Source organism: Protomyctophum parallelum (assembly GCF_964188405.1).
Source record: "Protomyctophum parallelum genome assembly, chromosome: 15".
Classification (NCBI taxonomy): Eukaryota; Metazoa; Chordata; class Actinopteri; order Myctophiformes; family Myctophidae; genus Protomyctophum; species Protomyctophum parallelum.
In genome coordinates, this window is record NC_139710.1 from 42,743,663 (window position 1) to 42,766,392 (window position 22,730).

General features: G+C 44.4%; 1 protein-coding gene across 2 annotated transcripts in view; it reads left to right on the forward strand.

The window, feature by feature from the left end:
* Positions 1-22,176, forward strand: part of igsf9b (immunoglobulin superfamily, member 9b) — a 33,911-nt gene extending 11,735 nt beyond the window's left edge. Inside the window, exons 3-21 of one of the 2 annotated variants that reach the window (XM_083784618.1) lie at positions 5,434-5,580; positions 6,382-6,533; positions 7,634-7,751; positions 8,411-8,552; positions 8,701-8,846; positions 10,547-10,689; positions 11,212-11,352; positions 11,746-11,865; positions 11,983-12,133; positions 12,816-12,927; positions 13,017-13,192; positions 13,301-13,539; positions 13,938-14,022; positions 14,206-14,373; positions 15,037-15,073; positions 15,253-18,678; positions 19,192-19,349; positions 20,043-20,254; positions 20,469-22,176. In XM_083784618.1, the coding sequence (XP_083640744.1) occupies positions 5,434-5,580; positions 6,382-6,533; positions 7,634-7,751; positions 8,411-8,552; positions 8,701-8,846; positions 10,547-10,689; positions 11,212-11,352; positions 11,746-11,865; positions 11,983-12,133; positions 12,816-12,927; positions 13,017-13,192; positions 13,301-13,539; positions 13,938-14,022; positions 14,206-14,373; positions 15,037-15,073; positions 15,253-18,678; positions 19,192-19,349; positions 20,043-20,242 (5,861 nt within the window). In that variant the 3' untranslated portion in view covers positions 20,243-20,254; positions 20,469-22,176. The remainder of the gene's footprint in view (positions 1-5,433; positions 5,581-6,381; positions 6,534-7,633; positions 7,752-8,410; positions 8,553-8,700; positions 8,847-10,546; positions 10,690-11,211; positions 11,353-11,745; positions 11,866-11,982; positions 12,134-12,815; positions 12,928-13,016; positions 13,193-13,300; positions 13,540-13,937; positions 14,023-14,205; positions 14,374-15,036; positions 15,074-15,252; positions 18,679-19,191; positions 19,350-20,042; positions 20,255-20,468) is intronic. The other variant, XM_083784619.1, reaches the window with a different exon arrangement.
* Positions 22,177-22,730: the final 554 nt, after the last annotated feature.

Here is a 22,730-nt window from a genome sequence, read left to right on the forward strand (position 1 = left end):
AGGGGTTAACCCAGCCGGACAGAGTGAGAGCAGACAGAGTTAACTGTAATCTATCACACGACAAAGAGCTATTCATAAGAGGGTTAAACTGATTAGGGAGACAGGAGGATGGAAGAGGGAAATTTGGGGGAGAGGGAGGGGGTGCTGTCAGTGGCAGGGGGCTGGCCCCGGACTTATGATTGTATTCAAATAAAAACACATCCCACAATGCACCTCTGCCCTGGCTCTCTTATGAACATACGGATGGACAAAGAACAACAGAGCTGACGCCTCTCCGTACAGCATAATCTTGTCTTCCTCCATATAGGTGCTGCTGCTATTGTATCATATGATGCTGAATATACACCGCACTGCTAAATGTCAATAAGCAGAGTTGGGAACCGCTCTCTGCCACAATCACAATCCGTTTCCCCGCAACAATAAAGTCTTATCGCGAAGCTTTATCTGTGCAAATCCAAACTCCAACACAACGAGCTAAAACAGCTCAGAGTGCACACGATAAGCAATGTAAAATACACTGGCACCACCTCTCATGTACTGGGAGTGCTGTGTGTGCTGTGTGTGATTCTTAAAGTTCAACCCAAGGTGAGAAGATTCATGTGAGTAAAATAAAACATTGATGTAACCTGGCCCCACTGAGTTTACATACAACTAAGAGCGAGTTCATTTCAAAGGGAAATACAACCTTGAAAACCCTTGTCCTTCTTATATATGTTACACTTGGTACAGCCCCCAGGCGATGCAGGCTACATAAAAAGAAAAACTGTTATTGAGGAACCACGAGACAAGGCTAGATGTCTGGCAGTGGGACCGCTGTGAATCGCTGAGTGATTCCTGGCCTCTGCCACCCACTGGGAGAGAACCTGACTCTTGCTAATATGAAGAGAGGGCACACACAGTGGATTAGCGTTTCCATTTTCTACCCTCGGTTGGCCACGGACCTGTTGGAACAGGGGGCTCATTTTAAGCTAGACTGGAGCTGTCATGTGATATCTACTGGGTGGAAAAACATTGAGGAGGATAGACGGAGCAGCAGCTATTGTTTTTGCCTCCCTTGTCCTCCCATAGAGTCTAATGGTGGCGGTGGGTCTGGAGGAGTGTGAGTAGTGGACGGTATGCTAATGCACACACTGGGGGACTGGGAGGGTGAATGCGTCTGCTGGAGGGTTACGGCTCACTTGGGTCACAAAGGTCGCTCTCTCATTGGTTGTAGACGGTGGATTATCGATTCAAACACTCCGCCTAACCTCTCTGTAACCTTTCATTGAATTCCGTATGGAAGGAAACTGGCATTTTGTTTTAACATTTTGGTCAGTTGTTTGTCAACTTTAATGGTCCTTTATCGTCTTTTGCGATATTTGCTATATCCCAAAGGAAGAAATATTTATATCCGTTTTGTACGTACAGAGCTGCATGTTGATTTGCGTGTCCAAATTAAAATGAAAGCATTTGTCATTCCATGTCAAGGCCTTTGTCTATCAACACACTGAAATGAAAGCAGGGTCCTCTCTTTCTCTCCCTCTCCTTTATCTCGCTCTCTCTCCTGCCTCTCGCAGTGTTGCATTTGTCACAAGCCATTTGTCCATTATTTGAATCCAAACATGTCTTTTTCCTCCGCTTGTAATTTTTCAAATTTGTGGCAGTACATACCCCACCCCCTGCCCTGTGTGATCCACCCTCCCCTACTGCCCTATCCATGTTTGGCCCTGTCGGGTATTTCTACGGCAACTGAATTCAAATCTAAACCCTCAGCCTGGGTTTTTTTCTTGGTCTCATCTCTATGGTAACCTGAGAGAATGAAGGGTGTGTGTGCACGCGTGCGTGCGTGTGCGTGCGTGCGCACGTGTGTGTGCGTGTGTGTGTGCGAGAGGGGGGGTGTTCTCTTTGTAGTGATAGACAGGAGGGAGTCAGAGGGAAAGGGTTAAGAGTTTGATGATGAAACTTGAATTCCCCCGTGGAGAGCTAAGGGGGCGGGGCCACTAAGGGGGCGGGGCCACTCGCCGGATTTTGAAAATCAACATGTTTGCAGTCACAACCACGTGCTTCTAGACCCACAGGGCTGGATGGTTCAACTAGGCACTGGAATCAGTCCAATCCAACAGGTGCCGTCAGCCATAATGAGCTTAACGTATAGCCACATGATGATTAGGTGTGTGTGTGTGTGTGTGTGTGTGTGTGTGTGTGTGTGTGTGTGTGTGTGTGTGTGTGTGTGTGTGTGTGTGTGTGTGTGTGTGTGTGTGTGTGTGTGTGTGTGTGTGTGTGTGTGTGTGTGTGAGAGAGATGAGAGAGAGAGAGAGAGAGAGAGAGAGAGTGTGTGGGAGTGGGTGTGTGTGGTGGTGCAGCACGTGAAAGTGTTTTTCTCCTTTGCCCTCAGCGTGGCTAACACTTAAGCCCTATATACTTTGTCCTACGACAAATAACAAAAAATAGCTGACCTACAAGCTCACAACGCATCGCGTTGTGACACATTGTGAGCTTGTAGATCAGCTATTTCCTCTATTTTTGGAAATGTTAACATCATTTGAAATGTTTTGAAAATGTTCTGAATTTGTTTGAAGGATGTTCGTCTATAATGGCATGCCCAAAATAGGGATGCCAAATTGAAAGCTGCACAATATAATCACACTTTTCGCAACATGCTGCATACAACGTGAAGTCCTTATAGGGTTAGGGTATAAAGGGCAGTTTTTACGCATGGGTAAACTTTGATGCAATCAGTTAAATGACCACTCAGGAGTGTAGGAAATGACCTGAAAGCTCAAGGAGCCCTCATAAGCCTCTACAGAGATAAGAGCAAATTCCTGAAGTTTTCTCCACACCTGTTATCATCAGCATGCACGTTTCCTCTATCGGTGCCCTGCCCAGTTGTTTAAATGATGCTGACCTGGAATCATGCACTCTCTTTTTTATGGAAGCTCAAACTGAACACCGCCCATCAAAGGCTGGGTCTAGCGTTGACTCGTTGAGGCCAGTCAATCATTAAACCCATCTATTAAGCACAGCAACAGGCCCAGCCAGGAATGCAGGGTTAATTGTTAGCCATTGTTGTTGCTTCTCTAACCACAGTGTGGTGTTTTCACCCAGTCTCATACCTCTTGAGGCTCAGGCCTGAATACTTTGTCGTACGGCCCGGCGTATAAAACCCAGACGCTATTGTGCTTCCTGTGATATTGTTGCAGCTTAAGTTCAAAGGTTGAGTTGAGGAGGGTTCAGTTCATTTGTCATTCTGTCATTTGTCGTTCAGGTGCTGAACTTTCACGGTGCAGGATGCACCGTGAAAAGATTCAGTCATCAGAATACAATTTCCCACATCATGGTTTTAAAAATATGTCTCAAAATATTTTTCCATACTTTGAATCCAACGGAAACGGAATGTTCTGGCTCCTCACTACCATCAGTGACCTCCCTAAACCTCTATGGCTATGCTATGTGTTAGCAGCAATCAGTAAGAAATAGAAATAGATCCGATTCAGAATTAGTTTTATTTATGTTTTTGAGGGGCGCTAGCCCCTCCTATGTCCAGCTTTGAGGGTTTGTGTAAACACAAACATTGAAGACAAAAGTGTGTGAACACAAACATTGGAGACGAAAGTGAGAACGCAAATTGTGATTGGACAGAATGAGATGTATGACGACGTATGATGATAAGAGCACCCCTCACTTCACACGGGTGTGATTTTTCTCTGTACGGTTGGTGCATTACCATGAATAGATGCATTTAGAAACATTTACAAATTATTTACCAATTTTTACAAAAGAGTATATATAAAACCTATATGCCATTGATGGCACACCGGAAATCTCCCTGTGGTGACTTTGTTTTCTTTCAAACTGGGGCGTGAGTTTCACCTTCTGCATCCTCTATGATGTCAAAGCTGGAGATTGAAGTAGGAAAAAGAGTTCATTGAGAAAGTGAATAAAAGGAAGGGGGGGTGGTGGTGGTGGGGGGGGTGGGTTGGTAACTCCAGTGCCCTGAAAACCAGGCTGCAGTCACCAGGCAACCAACAGATCAAGTTTCAAAGCCTGACAAGGAGTTGTAAGAAGTATAGAAAGAGGGTGAGGAGAGGGTGCGGTATAAAGACTAATTCATAGTACAGTTCTTCACCGACGGTGTCGCTCAACAACAATAACACTTTTTCAAGTGATAAATCGGTTATTTCCGGCAAGGCAAGCGACACTGTCGTACGACTGAAGTATGACTACTGTTTTTAGTTTGCTTGTGTGTGTGTGTGTGTGTGTGTGTGTGTGTGTGTGTGTGTGTGTGTGTGTGTGTGTGTGTGTGTGTGTGTGTGTGTGTGTGTGTGTGTGTACATGTGTTTATAAACCATACTGCGTATCTGCCAGGTGCCACTGTGATTGTCTTTGCCAACTGTCCTCTGATAAACAAAAACAGATGGCTCGTTCTGTGACGCATCTCTCCTTTTTCCCACAGGAATGCATCTTTAGGTGAAGACTTTTCAGAAATACGCATACATGTACATAAAAGCTATCACACAACAACGTTTTTTTTAGTCGCTATAAAGTTTTCCCTAAGCATTCCTATGGCGTTCCTGCAGCTGTTACGTCCGCGCTGTAAACAACTGACAGCCTGAAATTGACAGTGGTGATAAAAGTACTCAATTGTTTTACTTATAATATAGAAATACTCCGTAACAAGTAAAAGTCCGGCAACCAAAATGTACTAAAAGTACCAAAAGTATTGGTACCAAAATGTACTAAAAGTACCAAAAGTAGAAAGTAAGTGAAATGTGTATAGGACGGAAGTATGTATGTTTTGAAATAATAATCCAAATCTACACAGTAACTAGTAACTACATTTTAAAATAAATGTAGTGGAGTAAAAGTACAATATTTGGATCCGAGTAATAGTGTTGGAAATTGGTAATACTCAAGTAAAGTACAAATACTTCAAAATTGTAGTACAGTACAGTACTTAAGTAAATGTACTTAATTATAGGGCATGCTCTTCAGCTGTCATCTTGCACATCATTACCGCCGCCATGACTGATTGATGTTTGTACTCTTCCAACCCAAGGTCACTGGCTTCTCATCCTTTTTAATTGCATACTTTAATTGCCACGTTCCACACGCGATAACGTTCTGCAAAGGACCAAACTAGTGCTCAACTCTTCTCCGTGCAGCGTTAATGCGATATGTGGTCGAATATTTGCTACTAGCATTGCCGCAGCATACGCCCATGGATGGAACATGGGGCTGTGTGCTTGCGATAAAGGCCAGCTGTGAGGTTTGACTTTGACTGTGGCCTTTGTGCGACACTGTGGATGCCTGTGTCCTCAGCATGGTAAGCCTTCTGCCTGCATGTGCTGACTCTGCCCGTCTGTCTGGGTGTGTGTGTGTGTGTGTGTGTGTGTGTGTGTGTGTGCTGACCCTGAGCTCTCTCTCTCTCTGTCTCTCTCTTCACCTCTCCACCAGGCCGCGTGTCTCTGTCCCAGGGTGCCTCTCTGCGCGTGGATCAGCTGACCCTGCAGGACGAGGGCTGGTTTGAATGCAGAATCCTGCTCCTGGAGAGTAAAAAAGACGAGTTCCGCAACGGCACGTGGACCTTCCTCTCCATCACAGGTGCAGCACCGTGGGGTTCCTGCTGGGTGGGGGGGACAGTCGCTGTTCCTTTTCCTGCTCTACAGGTGGCACACTGGCACCGTCACTTTATTTATAACTGCCACGGCAGCATGCGGCCAGAAAGCGGAAGGGCCCTATGACGGTGCATTTCCTGGGCAGTGTACCACGAGGTGTTGTGTGTTGGGGGCCTGTCTGTCAGTCTGTATGTATGTATGTCTGTCCATCTGTCTGTCTGTCTGTCTGTCCGTCCGTCCGTCCGTCCGTCCGTCTGTGTTTTGGTCCATGGCTAATCTGACAAAGTTTTTAATACTGCTTGTGATTTGCTACCTTGTTAAGGCAAAGGATTAAAGTCTAGTCACTCAAAATTCCCAGTGCTCCATTCTCTTTATAATATGCCAACGTATCTCTTTCTCTCACACACACACACACACACACACACACACACACACACACACACACACACACACACACACACACCTCAGGAGATGCTCCAGTGGGAGTCATGTAAGGGTTTTGGGCTAATTGCCCTAGAAAGGGCAAATGCCCTACCTGTGTTGCATCAGATTATAGATAATCACCCAATTAGCCTTAAGTCCTCTGCAGGAAATAATACTATAAATAGTATTGCGTTACAGTACATTACTTCGGGAAAAAACGGGGTTATTACAAAGTGAGACTTATAGAGTCTCTGAGGCAAAATGCTATGTTCTATTTAAATACAATTCAGTGCCTGGTATTGTCCTTTTAGACAGAAGCGTCTTTGAAACTAAAGTGTCGTTTCCACCCCTTCCACTGTTCTAGCGCCACCTGTGTTCATCAAGACGCCGCCAACCTTTGTGGAAGTTCTGCTTGGAGACTCTGTGACTCTCAGCTGTGGAGCCCATGGCAACCCAAGACCAACTGTTGTCTGGCATAAAGACCAGAACCCACTTGAGACTCATGAAAATATAAAGGTACGACAGCTAAACAGTCAGATGGCCTGTACTTATATATATATATATATATATATATATATATAATATATATATATTGGAGGACTGTATGAATGAATGAATGAAGGAGGGCAGAAAGTGGAAAAGAATGGAAGAAAAGAAGACAAAAGGGAGAATCAGGAAAGAACAAAAAACAACTAAGAACTAAATAAAAACAAAACACCAGCAAAAAGAGTATCAGATGAGATCTGAAAATACACAGAGAAAGAGAGAATGCTTAACACATACTGTTCACAAGCACTTGAGAAGCCACCTTGAGCACGGGCTCCATCACAGGAGACCGACCACATATCCAACAGAGGCTGACATATTTTCAGGAAGATCGTTTATTTTGGGTTGAATGTAATGTGTAACAGCACATTGCCCAAGTCTCTAAGCCACTGCTGGAACAGAGGGCTAGCTTCTGATTTCCATTGTTGCAAGATTAAACGTGTGGCCAACAATGTGCACAAGGAGATGGTTGACCCTCAAATGAATTAATAGAGGGATTAAATGCCACTGATCCAAGCCAGTCGTGGATGTGGGTCAATATTTTTTATTTTATTCAAGGCCTTTGATATTTAATCAACAATAAGGGACCAAAGATGATTTGGCTCTGAGCAGAACCTGCACTACTGCACTAGTGTGTCTATTATTTATAGAGCTGGAATGGATATTATCCATAATTAAGCCCCAAACAATCCTTCTCCCAGTCACACCTAGATGTATCACTGGAAACCACAACCAAAGCCTGTGGAATATATAAACAAAATAAACTGAACCCCTAGAACCAGGTGTATGCTGAAGAATGCAATATATAAACAAAATAAACTGAACCCCTAGAACCAGGTGTATGCTGAAGAATGCAATATATTATTTTATTGTTCTGTCTTGCAATCCCAATTCTTCTTTAAGAGTTCCCCATGCTTACTACAAGCTCACAACATGTAGCATCGCGACACGCTGTGATCTTTTAGAACACCCATTTCCGCTATTTTTTACACCGTCATATGAGGAAGTGATTGATGGCTTCATTTTTCTTCACCCCGTCATCTTTTTCTACTTTTCTCCCCCTCTTCTAGTTGCTCAATGGTACCGTGTCTTTGGCCACAGTCACAAGAGATATCTCAGGGGTGTACAAATGTCACGTGTCCAACTCAGAGGGGAACCTGACCCATTCAACAACACTACGGGTCAAAGGTCAGTGCCTTTCAACTATGTGGGAGAGGTAGAATCCCCTACTTAGTTCATCCAACTGTCATACAGGTGCACCTGAGCAGTAGGGTGTGAAAAGCAGTCCTTGCAGTAGTTTGAGGCTTACACCACCCATCACATAGATTTACCAATCTATGTGATGGGTCAGATTACATTTCAATTCATAGTCTCGTCATCCACTGTCCTTCTTCCTAACTTGCATTACTGTGAAATAAATAATATAATCTTTATTGTGTGTGACATCTATTTGACAGTCTGACTCACTTTAGTCTATACTGCCACCTACAGTTGACCCTCTGTCTGTGCCACAACAGTCACAACATTGATCCCCACATATCAAAAGACGTGTGCGTGCGTGCGTGCGTCACTATGCATTCATGGGGCTAAGGGGCTAATACACTTTGACCGACATCAGCTGTGTGTGTCATTTGAGTCAATAGAGCAGTGAGCTGCAGTGCTTGATCACGTGATCTCAAGTACACGTCTGTCTCAGACTAGAAAGATACGTTTCAGATGAGCTGTGAAAGTAAAGACGTCTGTGTTCTGCCCCCTGTCTATAGCTCTTGACTGGATCATTGACATTATATGAATCAGTGTTAAAAGATAGGAAAACTTACATTCTTCTCTCCCAACTTGTCAAATAGGTCCTCCGATCATCATCATCTCCCCAGGGGACACTGTCCTAAACATGTCCCAGGATGCCGTTCTGCAGTGCCAAGCCGATGCTTACCCCTCCAACATGACCTACGAATGGTTGAAACAAGGACAGAATGTTTATCATATAAAGTAAGCAGGATGATGGAAAACATGTATGTCTTAAAAGTGATCAAAAAACTGCGAATTAAACATAAAACAAAAGGCGGATTTAGCGTGTTTCGCAGGGAATGTAAGTTGTAAAGCATATTGCATTTTGTGTCTTTCCCCCCCTCTATAGGTCTCTACAGTCCCGTGTGAAGATCTTGGTAGATGGTACTTTACTTATCCCTGATCTCAAGCCGGAAGATACTGGAATTTACACCTGTATGCCAACCAATGGGATATTGACCCCACCCTCTGCTTCTGCCCAACTAAAAGTAAAACGTAAGGGCTTTCTTTGAAGAACAATGTCATTTTCACACGGTTATATTTAACTCAGTGGTACCTTTTCTGGATCAGGTCCCACTCAAAAGCGCCCGTGGCCCACCCATCGCGTGACACCCATCACTTAACAATCAGATCAGAATCAGGTCAGACGAGTGGACTGTGTGGTAACTTCAGGTCAAGAAAGGCACATATACTCAGTCTCATACTTTATCTCAAGATTTGCAGAAGAACATACAGAACACTGTAGGATTCATCAACATGGCTACATTTCTCTATCTGCCACAAAAGAGGAAATGAACCCTTTTAACCTGTGACCATAGGACCATAGGAAAACTGTAACCAGTCTTATACCAGTCTGTCGGGAGGTTTACGAGCACACTGTGACTTACACCTACAGGTATTTCCACAGTCACTGGCAATGGTGATTTGGGAGGGTCTGGGGGCCATGAGAGGGGTCTGTGCATGTGTGGGAAATTGTCATTCTGTTCAGGGGGTACAGACAGACACCTCTGCCAGTGTCTCTCGCTCCGGTACAGGCACGGTTACACCTGCTCCCGTCCGATGCATTTGGGATTTATCACAGTGCATTTTCAGAGCATGTTTATTTCATTGATAAATCAATTGATCGTGTTCCGGCTTGGATCAGTGGAACTCATGTAGTATACTTCAAATCCCTATTTATCGGTGTCACTGTGACACACCGTGCTGTCACTTTGAAAACATTGAAAACATGAAAACAAAATGTCTTCTAAAAAAAATTCTTCTGAATCCAAAAGGTTTTCAGAAAAACCTATGTTTCTATGTCAGTGGTGCTCAACCTTTTTCATGTCAAGGACCCCTAGAATTATTGTCTCCACCAGGCCGAAGGCATGTGGGGAGAGTATGTTTTGCACTCCGTCCGTCCGCGTGTCCGTCCGTCCGTCCGTGTGTCCGTCCGTGTGTCCGTCCGTGTGTCCGTGAACAGCTAATCTCGGCCACCGTTAACCCGGTCGATGCCATATTTTGCACACACACTCCCTGGATGCCAACCATGAACCTCTGCCCCAAACTTTCCAGAACGGCCTGTTATAGCGCCACCAGGAGGCCGCTTTGTGCAAAACAAGTTTTTGCACAGTACACCTACAGATTTTGTCCAAACATCACGCAAATTGGTACACAGTCTCTCTAGAGCCATTCAACGAAACGGGTCTTTCAGATTTATCAGACTCCATCCTGATTGGTTAAGATTGGCTTCCAAAGTTCACAGGAGTGCTCAGTTTCAAACAAAATGCTGCAAATCATGAACACATCGCGTGATTTCCGTGAAATTGTGCACGCACATTCCCACTAGGCCGAGGACCAAATGCCACATGAACAATTTCAACTCAGCCTCAAGGTGGCGCTATAACTGGCCGAAAAGTGTTTTTACCTCTAACTGCACGGATCTGTGGATAACCTGGTGGAGACCTGTGCCCGGAAGGGCACTTTTTCTAGTCTGTATTTGAAAATATGTTGTTCCAGGTACCCTGGAAGCTCGTAGCACGGCACTTGGTGCCGTGCTATGAGCTTGTAGAGTTGCTATTTTTCAATATCTAAGTATACATAACATAATGCTTAAAACACCAAAAGGGGTTCCCGTCCAGAATGTGTTATTTAAGGTTTTAACAGGTTGGGAATCGCCGATTCAACTTGTTCCAACTACTCTGGTTTTGTTTTAGATCCTGCACGAGTGTGCCGAATGCCCCGGGAGACTTATTTACCTGCAGGCATGGAGGGGATCATTGTCTGTCCAGTCCAGGCAGATCCTCCTGTTCTTTATGTGAACTGGACCAAAGATGGCAACCATCTGAACCTCAACAATGTAAGTTATTGAAAACCAAACGGTCTCATAGCTCTGTGGTTCTCAAACCTTTTCATGTCAAGGACCCCAAACTTTGTAGAGAATAGTCCTTTTGCACACCTACAGGGACAGGTGCGTCGGAGCAGGCAACCAGTGTGAATAATGAGAGAAAGGAGGTCCCGCACACTGTCTTCACAGTAGCCGAATAAACTGTACTGTTACATAAGTGAAGACAGTGTGTGGGATCTCCTTTCTCTCATGTCAAGAGCCCCCAAATTGTATTTGTCTGTGGACCCACGTCTGAAAACATCTGGTGCCAAATCTCTTTTAAAAATATTTAGCTACTAGCCATTTTCAAATAGCCTATGTGTAGGTTTAACTATTTAAACTGATTTGGTGCTATGTTAACCAGTTTTGTTGGGGACCCGCTAAGGGCCCTTGGGGGTCCCGGCATGGACCCCACATTGAGAACCACTATCAGAGCTGAACAGATTTCTGTGGATCTCTAATGTAATCTCCCTTCTTTGTTTTTATCCCGTCCAGTTCCCAGGATGGATGTTGAGCTCTGATGGATCCGTTTCCATAGCTACAGCCAATGACAACGCTGTGGGAATGTACACCTGTACCGCATATAACAGTTATGGAACCATGGGCCAGTCTGAACCAACCCAGGTCATTCTGAAGGTACTGTAAGGCCAGCCATCCTGACCTCATCCATGTCAACCCTTACCATGCATACGGCACTGTTTCCCAAACACTGGGTTGGGACCCATTTGTGGGTCAAAAAAACATTCCCAAGAAAGCTAAACTTTTCATGAATTATAAACAAAATTCTATGTTTTTGTTTGTTTGTTTTTTCAGTAACTTCATGAACAAATAAAATAAAAATCTAAGAAATTCCATAAATTGGAATAATTATTTAAGTAGCAGTGAAAATAGCAGATCTACAAGCTTGTAGATGTGCTATTTTCACTCGTTTGGGTCCCGGGAGAATGTCTAACTTCTGTTTTGGGTCACGGGCCAAAAAGTTTGGGAACGACTGGCATACGAGGATTGAAACATTTCTTTGACTTTCAGGACCCTCCCTCATTCAGAGAGCTCCCTCATGCTGAGTATCTACAGGATGTGGGCAGATCACTGATTATCCCCTGTGAAGCTAACGGCGGAGATCCCGCCCCAAACATAACTTGGAGCAAGGTAGAGGAGAAGACGATCGTCTCAGACACTGCTGAATTCATCACAGACGCTCATCTGTATAATGATGAATAGCCATGATATCTGTCTTTCTGCTAATTCTTGTTGTCTGACTTATAGATCGGCCCCACTCCTCGTTCACCATACACTGTCTTCGCTAATGGCTCCCTCCTGCTCCAGCCACTCAGTAAAGACCACCAAGGTGGCTGGGAATGCCTGGCCACCAATCGTGTTGCAGCTGTCAGTGCAAGCACAGTGGTCATGGTGCTAGGTGAGCTGGCCAACCATATTTCTGCACAGTCTGATATTGCACAGTAATGATCAATTTATGCTTTGCGGGACAAGTGTCGAACGATGCGTCACACAATAAAAGTGGCATTAAAAAGAAACACTGTCGAGCGAGTTGCAGACAGTATGAATGCTCAAAACTCCGCTTATTGTGAGACATGTAGTGACACGTGTCATTCGATACATGGTGTTAGAGATAACTGAAATTCAGGATCAGGACCACACCTCCGATGCAGCTACCTCCACCTCCTATCAGCCACCTCCAATCAAGCCACCTCCACCCATATATAACCAACCCATCCAACCCCTGGTTCTCCCCCCGTTCTCGCTTTCGTCATCCCACCCCCCCACCCTAATTCTCATCCTACTCCCTCTAACACCTCCTAACAGATCCCTAAAGGGGGTCTGGCGTGCCTCGGGAGCATGCCGGATCCCCGAGGCTTCCCCAACTCTGCTTAATCCTCGACGCCGCCGCTGGCCCGTCGTGGGCCATCTGTCGTAACCATAACCATGCTTTCCTCCCCTACATTTCAATAAATGGTTAAATGTTTCCATTGGTGGTGTGGTCCTTGATAGTGAATTGACCGTAACGGGCAGGAAAGCAAGTCATGTATGCTAAATGTATTGTACACACAGGCTAACAGTGCTGTGTGTTGTTTCCTCAGGGACCAGTCCTCACACTGTGTCCTCAGTGTTTGTCAGTACAGAGTTGAACCAGGCGAATGTGTCCTGGGTGCCTGCTTTTGATGGTGGATACGCCCAGAAGTTCACTGTCTGGTGCGAAACATAACTTAATATAATAATACAGAATATTTGATCCATCATCATGGCTATTTCTCAATTTCTTTATTTGTTCTTCCATTCAGGGTCAAGCAGGCATCCAGAGGGAGACATGAGTGGGCATCTTTGCCAGTGTCCACGTCTAAAAACAACCTGCTGGTGACTGGGCTAGTGTCTGGCACCAGCTACCAGTTCAGCGTTCTACCCCAGAACAAACTAGGCTCTGGACCCTTCAGTGAAATTGTTTCTGTTCGAACTCAAGGTCAGTCGATTCTCAAATGTTTGTTAAAATGAAAATCCACTACACATTTCTGTGTTAAACTCTGTGTGTGGACAAAGTCTAAGCTATGTTATGTGTATCTGTCTCCAGCCATTCCAACAGAAGCACCCACAGTGGTAACCATTCCCCCAATCCTGGACCCTCCTACACTGCTCTCAGCCAATCGGACCAGCCAAGGGGTTCTCCTGCGGTGGTCTTCCCCCGAGTCCCCATCCTCTCCACTGACAGGCTATGTACTGCAGGCCCGCAGAGACCTCGGCCAATGGCTCATTCTCAGCAGTGATATCAGTGCCAACCACAGTGAGGTGCTAGTACAAGGATTGCTGAGGGTGAGGATATTACAATGGTAATACATTTTATTTGTAATGCACAGGCATTTGAATCAAATCTCAAGGTGCTACAGTACAGAAATGTGCCTATAAAACAACACAAAACACAACTATACTCAACTAGCAAGAGTGCATTGAAAATAAAAGTGGGGCTGGGGATGGATCATTGAGAGACACCACAGCTGAGGTGGCAGGTTGTGTTTGGGATTTTGCACCTCCCAAGAAGACTCAAAACAAAGTAAAAGTATTCATTCTACACAAAGAGTGTACAAATGAAACCAAATGGGACACGAAGGGTCCATTTGCTTATATTTGTACACTCCTGAGTTACAAATAGATAAATGAACACTCAGGATTTCTCTTTGTATACCTATTGTATTTGTGTTTGTTTGTGTCAGGACTCCAGCTATGATCTGAGGCTGATGTCTTGCAGCAACAAGTTGCTTAGTGAGCCCAGCGAGTCTGTCAACGTGTCCACTGCAGGTATGTCTCTGCTTAGTTCTATCATCACACTGTATACACTACACATTCACTATACTTAGGTTTAATTATAATTATAGAGGCACATTTGTGTGGAACTGGATCTTGTCTGCTGATCTGTCAGTTTCCAGCGGCATTGGGATTTGCGGACCACTATTATTAACTCCATGTCTGATCTAATTACAGGGATGGAGATGTACCCACTTCGGTCAAGCTTCTTGGCGTTTGTTCCTCAGCCCTTGCTGGCTGGTGTGTTGGGTGGAGTGTGCTTTCTGTTTGTGGCCATCATCCTGTCCTTGGTGACAGCATGTTTCATGAGCCGCCGGAGACAGCGTCGGCGTAGAAAGAGAAGAGGTAATGTGTAATAGTGAGAGTGTGGGGGGGGGGGGGAGTTGGGGGTTAATTTGTATCAAATCTGAGGTTTCTTATAAAACCTTTATTTTGCTCAAGAGACACTGACGTTTTCAATGGCGCAAGCAAACAATTAAAATAACGAGCAAACTGGGGAAAAAGATGGCATGGAAACTAAATTAGTTTTACAATGCGTTGAAAGGCTTTCCAGAGTCAGGGGCATTAAAAGAAAAGGAAGGTTTGACAATCTCAGTGTGACCGTGAGCCCTAGGAATTTTAAGTGAAAGCAAGTCATTAGAGCTATAGTACAGCTCCCATTTGTTCAAAGACAACATCTCAGACAAATGCAAAGGATGTTTTCCAATGACTGATTTAAAAATACATACAGTGTCCTATTTATCTCCTGTAATAAATCTGATAGCCAAGTGGTAGACTGAATCCAGAGTTAGAGCTGGAGTCAAGACCGTACAAGACCGTTTTTTCCTTTAAGGTCACAGTGCAAAGTCAAAGTTTAGCCCTATGCTGTTACAGGATCATTGTTTTATTTATTTTCTAAATAAATCTTATCTTTATATATTTATTTACCTGTACGGTACTGTACCTAATTGAACAGATAGGCTGGCAGCCTTTAAGAGTCAATAATCCTCCTTTATTTGACCTTCTTAGATCTCCCCTCTGCCTTCCAGAAGAGTCCGTCTGCAGAGTAAGTATCCATCCTCAGCGGTAGCTTTCCAATACATTTCCATTCCTCTGACTGCATTATTCCTGTCCTGTATCTGTTATTCACAAGTGCAGTGATTGTAATTAAAAGATAGATTCTGCAATGCCCTTTTCTTAGTTCTTACGAGTAAATGTTAACTCTGGAATCCTTTGTATCCGCAGAAGTCGTCCACCTCCTCGGAGCCCCGACAGCGTCCTAAAGCTCAAGCTATGCCCTCCACTTCCCTTTTTCCCCAACAACTCTTCCTCCCAGTCAGATCGCTCCTCCTTTGACAAAGGCAGCCGTGGAGAATACCAGGATCAGCGGAAACAGCTACTGTCCAACTCCTCCCCTCCACCCCATTACACCCTCTTTGAGAGCCACCTGGGTTCTCAGGCCCCCTCTCCAACAGCCCTGGAGTCCATCTCCAGAGGCCCAGATGGACGCTTCATTGTTCAACCCCTGCAGGAGCATTCCAGCCCTTTCGACAAGGCAAACTTGAAGGACATTCTGCCAAGTAACGGTGGGGGGAGTGGCACAGGCAGCAACCGGACATCATTCAGAGACTCTCCGAAATCTAGCACCTTAAGCTCTGAGAGGGACGTGAGGAAAGATTCACCCCTCACTGTGGATGTCGCAGGGCTGAGCAGGCACCCATCCTCCCCTGGGGGAGTTATGACCATGACAAGACACCTTTCCCGCCATGGCTGTTTTTACTCTGACGATGAGCAGGGCTCCGAGGCCCTGCTGGAGAGAGCTACCTTCTACTCAGATAGCAGTGAGAAAAAACCTGTCGGATCCCTGAGGAGGCACCGTATACCGGGCCGCGGCGAAGACCTCTTCCCTGGTCTAGGCAGGAAAAACAGGCTTCTGGGCTACCAGCCAATGGAAAGAGAGAGTCAGCTTACCAATGAAAGCACCCTAGTGTCCCAACTTGACAGTGAACTAGAGAAGGACAGTATTAGCAAGTGTCTTCAACTGGCCAGAGAGAGAGAAAAGATGGAGCGGGAGCTGGAGAGCTATACCGTCAGCAGGAGAACAAGAGCCCCCGAGACAGAAAGTCCTCGCAGGGATGAAGCCGAATCAGAAGAGGAGCCTACTATATGGAAACCACAGGATGTTACCTACAGACAGAAACAGACAAGCCGGGTGGCTGATTATAGGAAAGCCTGCTACTTTGGTAACACCAGCAGTCCCATGGACCAGCTGCCCGCCACTCATATACCGTGGGACATTAGCCCTGTTACCTCTGCCACCAGCCTTGTTCCGGTACAGAGCTCACAGAATACCCCCACACCCAGGCCACAAAATCCTCACTCCCGAGGTATCAGAGAAACTTCAGAGTACTCTCTACAAGTTGACTCCTCACAATCACCAGTCACTCAGAACACATCCCTCCCCATGCTCTCTCCCAGTGTTGCCTCACAAAGTCCCCTTATTTGTCTTGGAACTCCCAGCAGAGCTAGGTCAATGAGCCCTGGAGTCCCAGAATCATGTCGCAGGAGGTCCATGACTGAGGAAGTCTGGAGGGAGAGGACACATCATTATGAAGGTGCATTAAAGCCCAGGTTGTCATACGCCTATGGTACTCAACATTGGGACCCTACTGTCAGCACTGTTTCAGCAGACAGTGAAAGGCCAGCAAGTCGAGCTCGGCCTTACACTGATGCTGGATCATACTGTCAGCCTGAGAGAACTGGGGCATCCTATAGGGATACACGGTATCCTAGTCCCACAAGTTATTCTACCTTACCCTATGAACATAATGAAGGGGTTGTGAAGCCCAAAAACAGAGGCGGCCAACACACGGATGACCGCAGGAGTTCAGGGTTTTACGCAGAGCAGGAGAGAGACGGTGTGAGGTCTCGCTCCAGGAGGAGTGATAGATGGCTTTATTCTGACAGTCCCAGTACCATCTCTCCTTTGACTCTTGTAGAGGAATGTGAGAGTGACCAGTCTCAATTCTCTGTTAGAATGACAGACTCCTTCAAAGCCACGCCAACAGCCCCATCTCCCCAAATGTCTCCAGTGCAGACCAGTGCAATTCTGGAATATCTCAGCCTCCCTGGTTTCATTGAGATGAGTGTTGATGAGCCTGTGGATGAGGCTGAAGAAGATGAACTCTCGGACACTAGTGGCCATAGTCCAGGAGTAAAGCCAGAAAAACCTGTAGTAGCCAAGCCAGATGTAGTTCCCAGAAACTGGGAGGCTCACGTCCAAGAACCTCATTCAAGCCAAAAGGTGGTTTCATTTGAGAGAACCCACTCTGTTGATCCAGTAGAAGCTAGAAGAAGAAGTTTAGATGCTAGTTTTAAATCAGGCTACAGGCAGTCCATTCAAAAGGAGGCTAGGGATTCAATGCTCAAAGTAAGATTCCCAGATGAAGGAAAACCACAATCCCCGGGTCCAGAACAATCTAGCAAGCAACTTTATTATCAGAAATCACATCTTCCTAGAGGTCCAGACAGGCCTCAGTCCAGACTTGGCTCTAGTTCAGCACATACATTGTTTAGTGCAACTAAAGGTGTGGAAGATTTTGCCTCAAAACACTCTCAGAGTTTTCTAGAAAGCTGTGAATCCATCACAGAGCAATCCCAAAGACTCTTTTCTCAGGGCAGCAGAACCAATAAAATAGCATCACGAATATATCAAGCCCCTGTTCCCTTCCTAAAGAAAACTTTAAGCATAGGTCCATTTAGAACCCTCTCAGGTATGGGGCAGCCTCGTCCTTTCCTAAAGAAATCCATCAGCCTAGGCTCACAGAAATGGGAACACTTTGAGAGCCCAAGGACGTACATCTCAGATAAATGTTACTGGGATGCGTTCCCAAACCCAGATGTCAGGGTCAAGTCATATAGTTTGGGCCGCACACCATCCTCCTTTCCCAGGCCAGGCCCCTCCTGGAGGGAATATGCCCCATTTAGACGACCCAGCATTGGAAGTTTAGATAGGACTCATTATTCACAAAGATCCTTAGCCAGCCCTACCTACCTCACTCCTATGTACCCACCCAGACAGATGGCAACCTCCAGTAGGCCAGAACCCTGTGATCCACGACGTCAGGTTACTATTTTCCCAGAGGCTCCCAGGTGGCCTGCCGCATATCAAGAACCCCTGAGGTCTGTTCAGTATCAATACGTCCCCGTGCCCTCCTCCATTCCTGTACCTCAGTACCCCCCCAGGCCAGGCTCTAGAGGGGACGGTGGAAGACCCATGGAGATTCCTGTACCTCAGTACCCCCCCAGGCCAGGCTCTAGAGGGGACGGTGGAAGACCCATGGACCCCAGGAGGGTCCCCCCCAGGTCCTACCTTCCCAGGGGCAACAGCTGGCCCTCGCCTTACCATGGTCCCTTCCCTCCGAGGGAGGTAGAGGGCCACAGAGAGGCAGAGCGGATGTTTGGGAGAGATGGAGAGACTGAGTTCCGGGAGAGTAGAGACAGAGAGTGTGGAAGGGCTAGTTACGCTAGCCAAAGCAGTGGTAGGGGGAGTGTTGGTCTCCTCCGTCAGTCTCTGTCTATCACGCCCACCCTGCTCAGCTCGCCAGAAACCACAGAAGAGAGCGAGAGATACAGAGCTGAGATGGAACTACGTGAGAGGAGAGCAAAAAGGTGAAACGCCACCACACCCGGCCAATGGCAACATTCATGCAGCGGTGTCTTCTTGGAAGAAGGGGTTTTGGATGTTGTCGATGTTAATAAGTCATCGATTATACATAATTATTTATTTGTGAGGGGCGCTAGCCCCTCCTATATTCAGCTATTAGTGTAGATTTCCGTCCTACACAAACATTAAATTCCCATTGACACTGAATGGAGAACTTTACGTCATAGTGTCTGAGCAATTGGGCTATATTTGTCCTATACAAACATTCAATTCCCATTGACAATCACATCATAGTGTCTGAGCAAATCGGCTTAGTGTCTACTTTTGTCCTACACCAACATTAAATTCCCATTGACAATGAATGGAGAATCTTACGTCATAGTGTCTGAGCAAATAGGCATAGTGTCTATTTTACGTCATGATGATGTACGATGATAAGAGCGCTTCACACAGGTGTGATTTTGTTTTTACTGTCATTGATTGCTGTTTTCTGACTTGTTCTGTGTATCTGTCATTAGAAGGAACACGTCAGTAGATGAGAGTTATGAATGGGACTCTGCTGATGTCTGTGTGGACGCGGACGTCCTGGAGGCCATGAAGCTAGGGAAGGGCTGGGGGGAGCATAGATATGATCATGCTCACTCTACTGGTGGCCTCCAGGACCGGCAGAAGAAAGGTGAGACTTATTATTTTTTACCTACTCATTTTGTATGTGCCTTGTGTGTATGGTGTTGCATTTAATTTGTTTGTAGGGCTGGGAGATATGGAAATACATTTAGTATATTACAATGGATGGATCACCGTCATCATATTGGACCTCATGGTAATGATAATTGTAATGAATTCATGAAGTAATTTTAAACAGACATTTCAGAAACAGATTGTTAATAAAACTAAAACTAAAATAAACTTGATATAATCATGGTTATTATAATTTTGCATTTTCCGTTAGTTTTTATTACATTTTACTTAAATTTTAGTTGTAATTAGTTTATTTTGATAGTTTACTTATTTTGTTTTAAATATGGCAACAAACATTGGAATTTAATATGCACCTAAAGATATTAGGCTTATATTGACTAGGGCAAAAACTAAAGACATTCTCTATAATGTCAGTTAACCAACTTGGCTAACTCGGTTGACTTCTACTTTAGTATAAAGTATGACTTTATCTATAATAACCATGGATACAATCACACTGAAGCGATGATGAACGACAAACATCTTTCTATATTACCCGGCCCTACTTGTGTATACTGTACCTCCTGGCGTTGCATGTGTTCATCTTGTGCCCTTGTGTTGTGGTTGTTGTGAACTTCACCCATGACTTGCCCATCCATGCATCTCATATCCCTGCTGCCGTTCCCAGGCCTGCCTCCCTCACTCAGCCCACCAGTTTCCAACCCACCTCGTTGTCAGTACAGCCGCTCCATAAGCGAGGCCCGCTTCAACGCTCTCCGCCTGGAGTACCAAGAGTACCGGCGGGCTCAGGAATCCATTGTTTCCTGTGAGCCATGCTTCACCCCTGGCCCTGATTCAGATTCTGACACCGGCTCTGCGTTGCTCTAGCAGCTTATCTCGGTCCGTTTACACTGCCTGTGTCCTCTCATCTTTTCGCCCTCTCACTGTCTGCCTGCTTGTTTGCCTGTTTGCCTGCCACAGTGGCTGCCTGCTACCATACCATCTAATGTACAGTATATGTGGAGTGGACTCTGACTGTCTGAGTTAAAAATAATTCTACCTTCCAGGGCAATGTTTTCTAATGGTGTTCTGCTCTCTGTCTGTCCTTTTGCAGGTATTTCTAAGAGTGAAACCAAATAGTTATCATTTCAAATGCACAGAAGAAGACAGCGCTGCGGTCCTGGACACAGAGGTCCACCCCACAGGAGCTTTGTTATATGTTTTGACCCGTCGTTTTAGGTTGTTTTTTACAAAATCTTAAATTGATCATTTGATCTGTTACAACAGACTGAAACATAACATGTTTTTTGGACTTCACTGAAGATAATATTTTACTTAGTTGGAACCGTTATCTGATTCTGCACATAAATGAGTTTTATGTGAAATGATTAAACGGATATAATTGTATTTAGGGGCATGTGGTATACCTTGACAATCACCCTCAGAGGCCCCCCTTTTCAAAAGGACAAACTCACCTTTGTCTAAAATCTGTTGGGACACAAAAGCATGACAAAGGTATGCCAAAGGTGTACTTTCAAGCTATAGGATCGATGCCATAATGGCAACTGTATTTTAAGGTGATTCTGTCAAATCTAGCATTGTCCACTGTTCTTTTCACAGAAGTAGGTCAAACATAGAGGTGTTGTTGCTGTCGGATAGAAACCTTCTACCTTGGAGATAAAAATGAAGCCATACTTCATCATAAAAGTAATGAAAATAATACGTTAAAAAAAGGAATGGTTTTGGTAGTCTTCCACCTGACAGCAACGATGTGCAGTATGTAGCTCTGTGGTCTCAGTGAAAACATCTATCTGTATTCATGTCCATGTTTTCAGTATCAACGGCAGCAAATACGTTTCTGAGGTACTCATGTTCACATTTTAACAACAATCTTCATTTCTGAAGAACAATCCAGACAACTATCTGAAGTTAGTATGGTAATATGCTACACAAGTCCATTAATCCAGTCAACACTGTAATTGTATAGAAAAAATGTTTTTACTTTGTTACGTTAACCGTTTAAAAAACAATCAATGTTCAAACTATGTATAAATGTTTATATGTATGCTAACATTATTGAACCCTGTCCTTGTATATTATTATCAGTAAATGTTCATAAGTTCATCATATGAGAAAATGCTACTTTGCTCCACCTGAAGTGGTAAAACTTTGGCTGTATATTTTATTCCCAAAAACTTGAAAAGGGGAAACTATAATTTTGCCTTACTTTAGTAATTGCCACGTTAAGTTTCCAAGCTATAATAAAACAGGATTTTTATTTTATTGTAAGAACATATTCTATTCATATTCATTTGTACCTTTGGTTAGATACATTTTCTGGCACGTTTGAGGATTTCTGTGTATTTATTAAAATGGGATTATATATATGCAACAATGTTTACACTTCACATTATTGATGTGAACACAACACTGTGAATATGTCATTAAGCTGGCTTTCAATTCTGTTTGAATTGCAAGTCTTCATTGTTATTGATGTTATGCCCGTTAATAGCCTACTGATTTTTTTTTACTTCTTGCGCAATGACAAAACGTTTATTTTGTACTTTTAAAGGGTGGACTGTTTCACAGCGACCCAGAGATCAATAATAAATCTCAGTCTTTTGCTAGTGCTACATGGAAAGAATGAGTTTGTATTCTGCTTAAATAATCCAACTGGATAGCTTCAAATGGTGAGTGAGTAATAGTATGCATTTCTAATGATGATTTTGGATGTTTTGTACAAACTGCAAATTTTTTATATTGTGTCACTTGTTTTTTTGTCCTTTTTATACGTATGTTTGTAATAAACTGATTTATTCAGATTGTACCAGACTATCATTGTCATGAGTGTTGATGAAAATAATGCAATAAAGGCATCTTATTCTCACATCCCACTTATGATAATTCACAACCCCTTGCACAAGAGTATAAACTAAGCCTTACCAGCAATGGTGGAAAGTTAGTACCACTCAAGTACAAATTTCAAGTATTTTTAATGTATTTAGAGTAGTTGCAGTGTTGAAGAAGTACTACTCACATTATTGAAATAAGTAAAAGTATTAATGCAATGCAATAATAAATTACAAGTAAAATTCTGTTATTCAAAATGTACTTGCGTAAAAGTACAATTACATAGGCATAAAAAAATACCAAGTACCCAACAGTAAAAGCACATGCATGAAATGTTCCATTTCACAGGAATTCTAATGTTTAAAAATGTATGCATAGGCCCAGGCGGTGGCGTAACCGTCTGGGCACCCGACTGGTAATCCAGTCGCAGTGTGCCGCGGGTTCGACTCCCGAGCCCGACACGGCCTTTACTGCATGTCATCCCCCCATCTCTCTCCCGTTTCCTGTCAGCCTACTGTCTGTCCCT